Source organism: Tachysurus fulvidraco, chromosome 10 (genome assembly GCF_022655615.1).
Source record: "Tachysurus fulvidraco isolate hzauxx_2018 chromosome 10, HZAU_PFXX_2.0, whole genome shotgun sequence".
Taxonomy (NCBI): Eukaryota; Metazoa; Chordata; class Actinopteri; order Siluriformes; family Bagridae; genus Tachysurus; species Tachysurus fulvidraco.
The window spans coordinates 13,224,258-13,231,810 of NC_062527.1; the positions used below are offsets into that span (position 1 = coordinate 13,224,258).

Here is a 7,553-nt window from a genome sequence, read left to right on the forward strand (position 1 = left end):
CTGAAAGCTCTGGTTAAAGCTGAATTCCTAAGGCATCAGTGAAGCATAGTACAGTACCAGCAAATTACACTGCGTATGGTATTGTAGAACTAGTTGTGTCTCAGTAGGGGGAGCTGTCGTCAAGCAGATGTAGAGGACACAGGCTTGCAGCAGACGGGGTATGAGTCAGAAGGTACGACATGCATAGAGAAAGGACAAAGGTGCTTCTCTTTCTTTCCCACTTGTTTTTCCCAGTTTGCTCTTAAAACAGACTCAGCAGCAGCTCTTCGGGACACAATACATCTTCCATTAAATGACGTGCTTCTTTATTACTCTCTTTATAATAATGTTGATGCATGAAGCTTTGTTAGACATAATAAACAGGTAGATCCCCAGTGGTCTTGTATAAGGGCTTATGAGCAGAGTATAACCCATAAAATGTTTTATAGTGTGTGTGTGTGTAATTTTATCCCCGAGCTCTCTGTTTACATCCATAGTCTGATCAATGCATGTTTTGCGTGAGTGGGTGTGGGGTAAGTGCTATGGAGCGATGTGTAGTGAGGGGTGGCATGCATGTGCTGGATGCTGAAGGAGGGGTTTGGGACAGGGCCATGTGAGGTATGGAGCTTTACTCACCAGCCAGCTGCTGGACTCCTGGCTGATCATGTGTGCTTAACAGCTGAGTCTGGATCGTCTCCACCACCCGCTTAAAGCGTCGACTCGGACCTGGAACCACATGTCAGGTTTAATTCACATCATCCTGCACGACGGTGAGTGGAAACGATCACGATCACGATCGTCCAGATCTTGACTACACAATTCAGTCCTCAGGTCTGAATACAAACAGCTGCCTAAAGAGCCTCTCGAAGACAAATTAGATATAATGGTTAAAATGACAAAAAAACACTCAGACATTAGCTTGCAAAATAATGTGTTTCTCTGAGAACAATCTGACTAATGGTGCTTCTTTTGTTTTTGTTCTGCCTGTAATTGCCTGTGAGGGCAACAGAAACTGCATGTCATTGGCAGCAGTGATAATTAGAGTATGGAGCTTACATTAGCACCGTGACTGCTCCAACGCACTGCGGTGGAAAAGAGGCAGCCTGCTGGAGAGTAACTATGACATCTCTGTCTTTTTGGTTTTGTATCTAGATGACAAGGTGCATGTGCTTCATGAGTTCATGGAAGCAGCTCTTGTTTCAGAGTGAACGATTACAAAATCAGACGAGAAGAAGTTTCCTCAGTATTTGTGGCACACTGTGGTATACCTGCCAGTCTGAGCCGTTTTTTATTTTTTATTTTAATGGTGTATTGAGGAACAAGGGCTGTACGTACAGTACGTTTAAACAGACCGAGAAGACGACTCAACAAGAAGGAAAAACAAAAAACATACAAAAGAAAAGTAAGGAAAATATAGGAGTCTGTATACAACAGTTCAAGATAAGGGAGCATCAATACTCAATGTAACCAACGGTTGCACTTCTGCCACTCAGTTAAAAAGAAAAATATAATCATTCACTGTCCATTTTATTGGTAAGACCTATAAAACCAAAATAAACAACCGTATATTCATGCAAAATATCTAATCAGCCAATCAGATGGCAGCAGAGCAATGCATAAAATCATGCAGGTAAAGAGCAAAAGATCCAGGTTATGTTCACATCAAATATCAGGATGGAGAGAAAACAATGATCTCTGTGACTCGTGGCATGGTTTTTAGTACCAAATAGACTGGTTTGAGTATTTCAGGAACCGCTGGTCTCTTGGGAATTTTACACCAAACAGTCTCTAAAATCTACACAGAATGGAAAAACAGAAACCATCCAGTGAACAACAGTTCTGTAGGCTGTAAAAACACATGTGAGGTCAGAGGAAAAGAGCCAGGCTGGTCAGGCTGCCAGGAAGGATACAGAAACTCAAATAATCACCCTTTACAGCTGTGGTGAGCAGAAAAGCTTCTGAGCATGCACAAGATATCAACCTCGAGGTGGATGAGTTGCAAGAGCAGAAAATGACATCCGGGTTCCACTACTGAACGCCAAGAACAATCTGAGGCAATCCTGGGCACAGACTCACTCCAACCTGGTCTTGTCTTCTCCTAGTCCATCAATCTAAAGGTTTGTGCATTGTGAGAGGCTTTTCTGCTCACCATAAAGTGTGTAAAGTGTGATTATTTGAGTTACTAGAGACTTGTCAGCTCAAAATAGTCTATAGCTTATTCTCCTCTGATCTCTCTCATCAGCAAGGTGTTTCAGCCTACAGACCATGTAGACATAATGGATCAAATGTTTATCATAATGATGTAATAGAACCATCTCCATAATCAGGTCCTAACATGTAGGTTTCTGATCAGCGACCAATATGTTTTTTGCTGTTTGAGAACCAGCTTTTTTACTAAGGTACGAGAGAAGAATGATCCCGGATTAGACACATGCACAAACACAGTGACAGTGGAAAAGTCCCTGCGAGAGGAATAAGGTGTAGCTCCTCCAGTCTGGCGTCCCGTAGTGAAATCATGTCAGAGACAGTAAGCTATAGATGACCTGAACTTTACAAAAGTGCCATTCCCTTTTTTAGTTTAAAAAGCTCCAGGCAGGAAAACAAGGGAAGAGGAGGAGAAAGTAAAATAGTCCTAAAAGCCGCTGTAGACTAGAAAATGATGACTTGTGATAATAAGACTAGTGAGGCATGGTTACCTGAGAGCAGGGTAAAGGTGACGGAGTAGATGCCGTTTTCTTTCGTGGCTGTGCTGCTCTCTGTGTAAGTGATGTCCACCTGGAACTTCACAGGTTTCTGGAAGACAGTGGGACCTGCCGTAGATTTGTACTCTGCTCGAAAACTCGTCTGGGAAATCACACTATGACTGAGACTGGGGATCTGAAGAGGAGAGCAAAGGGGAGGAGACACGAGAGAACAAGGGAGAAGAAAGTTAGAGGTGAGAGGAGAAGAGGTGAAGCAAATGAGACACAAAGAGAAAAGAAAAGAAGAGACGAGAAAGGAAGAAACGATGGGGTAAGGAGATGAAGAGATAGCAGGGCACGAGGAGAAAATGAAATGAAGAACATACACAGAGGAGAGAGAGGTATAGAATGAGAACAAGATGCGAAGAGATGAGTAGTGAGGAAAGGTGAGGAGATGAGAGCACAAAAGTGACATAGAGATGCAAGGAAATGAGAAACAAAGAGAGAAGAGAGCAGTAAGACAGAAGAGGTGAAATAATAGGAGCCAAAAAAGAGAAGACATGAGAGAAGAGAAGAGAAAAGAAGAGAAGAGAGGAGATGAGAAGAGATGAGAAGAGAGGAGATGAGAAGAGAAGAGATGAGAAGAGAGGAGATGAGAAGAGAAGAGGAGAGATGAGAGGAGAAGAGAAGAGATGAGAGGAGAAGAGAGGAGATGAGAAGAGAAGAGATGAGAAGAGAAAAGAAGAGAAGTGAAGAGAGGAGAAGAGAAGTGAAGAGAGGAGATGAGATGAGATGAAATGAGAAGAGAAGAGAAAAGATGAGAGGAGAAGAGAAGAGATGAGATGAGATGAAATGAGAAGAGAAAAGATCAGAGGAGAAGAGAAGAGAAGATGAATAGAGGAGAAGTAAAGGAAAAAGGAGAACAGGAGAAAGAGAGGAATAAATAAAAGAGAGGTGAGGAGAGAAGACTCGTGTTCTTAACATCATCTTGAACATCCTCCTTTATAAATCCAGTAGAAGCAGTGACTCTGGTTTGAAGCTCATGCCTACACACTAGACATTGCATCAGTCTGTACGTTGTGCTTCCTACTGACAAAACTTTTTCCATCGCAGGAGGAAGAAAAACAGCAGGAAGCAGGACATCTATTGAAACATTGTATTCACAAGCTAATGACCACGGCTCAGCAGCAGCATGTAAACCATGCCTTCACTGACTCTGCCACCTCCACACACCCTGAACGAGTCTTTCACCACAACAGCATCTATATGCTAATGATCACTGCTCTCGCTTCATTTTCTATTGACCTACAATGAAAATCTCGCTTCGGGGGAATATAAAAATGCTGTAGACTTGCATTTTGCCAAATTGTGATATAAATCAGCTCAAGTCAGCTAAACACACTGAGTGAATCAACATGTGAGGTGCTTCTATATTCAGATTCAGAGACCTAACTCAAACAGTAAGGGAAGAATGAGGGAGGGGTTGCGTACCGATAAAAAGGCTTGCACTATGTCTGCCTTAATGGAGCTCAGAGGCTTGTCCTTGATCACCACGAAGATCTGCTCCTCCTTCTCCAGGTTGATAAAATTACCAAACCAGGACTTTTTGGCAAGTCTGTGAGAAAAGAGAAGAAAAAAATGGCATCATGCATAGAGCTTTAGAAAATAAACTCATGGTCTGGATAATGGATGCATCAATACCAGTAATGTTACTTGGGTATATGTGTGGCTTATTTACTGGGGTTTATTTACTCATTTTATTTTCTGGATACTGGGTTTATTTACTCATACTGATATCCACAACCGGTAGCAAAGGATATGATGTGACATAAGGATAGCATACTTTATTGTGCTAACGAATACATTTATATTTATAGTATTTGGCAAACATCTTTATCTAGAGTGACGTATAGAAGTGCTTTAAAGTAACTATCAATGAATACATCAACACTGGTTCACTAGCTCACTGACTACGAATACCGCCAGTCTAAAAACTCTGCTAATATAGCAAGAAAAACACATAGACAACAGGTTTTAAGTAAGTTATTAAGAGCTAGTTTAAGTTATAGCAGCTCAATGCCAATGCCATTGTCACATACCTTTCTTTGTAACCTGAGAGATGCTGGGATTAGTCAAGCAGTGCTAGTTATTTTAACTCAAAATGTCATGATCTTTGCCAATCAAAGCAAAGCAGACTGACAATTCTGTTCTGCTCAAATATCAAGAGGATGAACTGCAGCATCATCTTCTTATAACTGACTCAACCTAGTAAAGCTTCAACATAATACTCAGCACTCATCACTAGTTCATCGCTAGCAGCAACACAACAGCCACAAAGTCTGCAGCTAATGCTAGCTAGGCAGGAAAAAGGTCTTCAGATAATACAGTGAAAATCTTATCCAGTATGTTATTTTGAATGGTCAGCTGCTCTTAGTCGTTGGCAAACTCCAATTCAGAGAAATTAATTTCTGAACTACTCAATTTAAAGTAACTAATGTAGCTAGCTAATAAATCTAGCTAGCAAGCTAATGGTAGCTAAAACATGACTAGAGTCTGTGAGTGCATAAAAATGCATGTGCTTTTTACATCCACCGTGTAAAAAAAAGATAAAAGATAAAAGAAAGTGTTCTGTGACGAGTGAGTGATTAATACTCTACTCATATCTCAGCGTTTTCCTGCTTGGGACACAAACAAAAAAATCTGATTTTATGAGACAGACAGAATAACAACAGAGAGAAGGATGATGCAGCACTAGCCAGCTTGTAGTATAAAAGCTGAATCTATTACCAAAGACAAGAAGACAAAAAAACAAAACAACCAAAAACATTAAAATGGTGTGCAGTCCTGCCGGAGATGAGGCATTGTTCAGAAGAAAACTGTTGTCTTTTGTGTGGCATATGTACTAAAAGAAGCCATAGTGAGAGTCAAACCTGATAAAACTTCCAAAAAAGAAGAAAGTGGGTAAGAGAGAGAGAGAGAGAGAGAGAGAGAGAGAGAGAGAGAGAGAGAGAGAGAGAGACGCTCAAATGCTTGATTTCAACAAATGTCGCTCACAATAATTTTTTAACCACATTTGTCAAGTGTGTTGTGCAGAGGCTTTGTTTAATCAGCGTGTGGTAATTATGAAGTAAAGGAAAAAATCCTTTATTAATATAGACATTACTGAAGCCCTACTTTTGGCATCACAATATTTAGAATTGATGCAGATTTATTTGGTATATCAGTAAAGGGGGTGTCCAAGCTTCCTTTCAAGATAAAAATACTTTTACATTTTTTTAAAAGAACAAATAAAATTTGGTCTATTTGGTGTATTTATACATTACCTTTGGGGAATCCAGATCAACATCTTTTGACTGTGTTTGCATGATTTTTATTTCAATGTGCTGCTGCTATACAATTGGCTCATTAGATAACTGCATGAAAATGCTGGTGTACAGGTGTTCCTAATAAAGTGGATGGTGGAAAGGTGTGAAATGTGACGCATGAGTTTAAATGTGTGCGTGTGCATGTGTGTGTTATTCAGACACTCACTCTGGGGAAGACTCCGGTGTGAGGGTGGACATCTCGTCTTGGGTAGGAACTGTTCAGAAAGAGAAAATAATGTGTTTACAATTAAAATTATATCCCAGTTTACTATTCACTTATTTATCTAGAAGCATCAGAAGGCAGTCAGTCCTAAGAGATTAATGGGTTAATAAAACTATGCCACTATATGGATGGTCAAATTTTATGTATGTCTTTATTTATTAGCAGTCTTAGTAGTCCTGGTACCTTGTAGTTTCCTGCGATGGAAGCGTGGAGAGCCCAGGAAGCTGTTCTTGATGGAGTTGAGACGTGTCCTCCAGGGCATGCCGCCAATGGAGGGGCTGGGAGGTGGCGTGGGGGTCGGCGTTCCCGCAGGGCTCTCCTTCGGCGTGTGGACAGGAGTTCCTTTGGGAGTGGGCAAAGGGCTGCCCCTGGGGGAGGGGTGAGGGGTCACCTGGATGACGGGGATAGATTTGGTGCTAAGGTCAGAAGCAGGTACAGGATGGAAGTGGTGTAGCCGGATAGGGGATAAGGGTATGATGGGAGACAAGGGCACTGACAGGTTGGGGGGTGTAGTGCGGGTTGCCCGGCCTACCATGGGACTGCTGGGGATACGTGATGGCTGAGGTTGGCATGGGGTGGAAGGCTCGGAGCGAGCGGCTGAAACAGACTGAGTATCAGTCTCTGGTAAGGGGTTGGAGCGGGTGGCATGTAAGGGCTTATCAGAAACTTTGCGCTTAGCAGGTAGGGTCTGTGTTTTTGGGCACAGCAGAAGCGGCCCACACACTGAGTTTGGGGAAAGGGAATTTAATGTTGGTGTGTCAGCCTTGCTTTGTTTTCCGTGGGGCTGATCAGGGGAGTCAGGAGGACTGGTTTGAGGTGAGAACGTAAATTCAATCGCCTGAGGAGGCACACAGAACTTTCGAAGGGGCTACAGGATAGACATGCATGACAGAAGCCACATATATCCACACAGGAACCGCAAGAAAACATTAAACAGCCATGCAGCAGTGAAAGAACAGGTCACACATGGATACAGACATAGGGAGAAAACATCAAGCCATGGTAATGCAGAAAGAAAAAAGAAAAGAACATGCAGTTAGCCGAGACTGGAGAAGACAGAAACGTCAGCAAGCAATTCATGGAGTACAACAAGAGGCAGTTTTCAAAAGGAATGGAAAAATAAAAGTGCTGGTTGCCATGAGGAAAGGCTGTGGATCAAGCAAGACTGAAGCAGAGAAATGTGTATTTTTTCTCCTAGACCATAAAGTTCACTGAAAAGGTTTGTGTAACCTTACATTGGAATTATTACTTCATCCAAGATATTTGATGTGTACAAAATATTTCTCAATACGATATATGAATGTT

The 7,553-nt window shown here is 41.8% G+C and overlaps 1 protein-coding gene across 1 annotated transcript in view; it reads right to left on the reverse strand.

Annotated features, from left to right (window-relative positions):
* brsk2a (BR serine/threonine kinase 2a) overlaps nucleotides 1–7,553 on the reverse strand; it is a 183,688-nt gene that overhangs the window by 9,191 nt on the left and 166,944 nt on the right. Inside the window, exons 15-19 of the mRNA XM_047819701.1 lie at nucleotides 6,432–6,639; nucleotides 6,192–6,240; nucleotides 4,152–4,275; nucleotides 2,676–2,856; nucleotides 616–705 (exon numbers count right to left, since the gene is read on the reverse strand). Of these exons, the coding sequence (XP_047675657.1) occupies nucleotides 616–705; nucleotides 2,676–2,856; nucleotides 4,152–4,275; nucleotides 6,192–6,240; nucleotides 6,432–6,639 (652 nt within the window). The remainder of the gene's footprint in view (nucleotides 1–615; nucleotides 706–2,675; nucleotides 2,857–4,151; nucleotides 4,276–6,191; nucleotides 6,241–6,431; nucleotides 6,640–7,553) is intronic.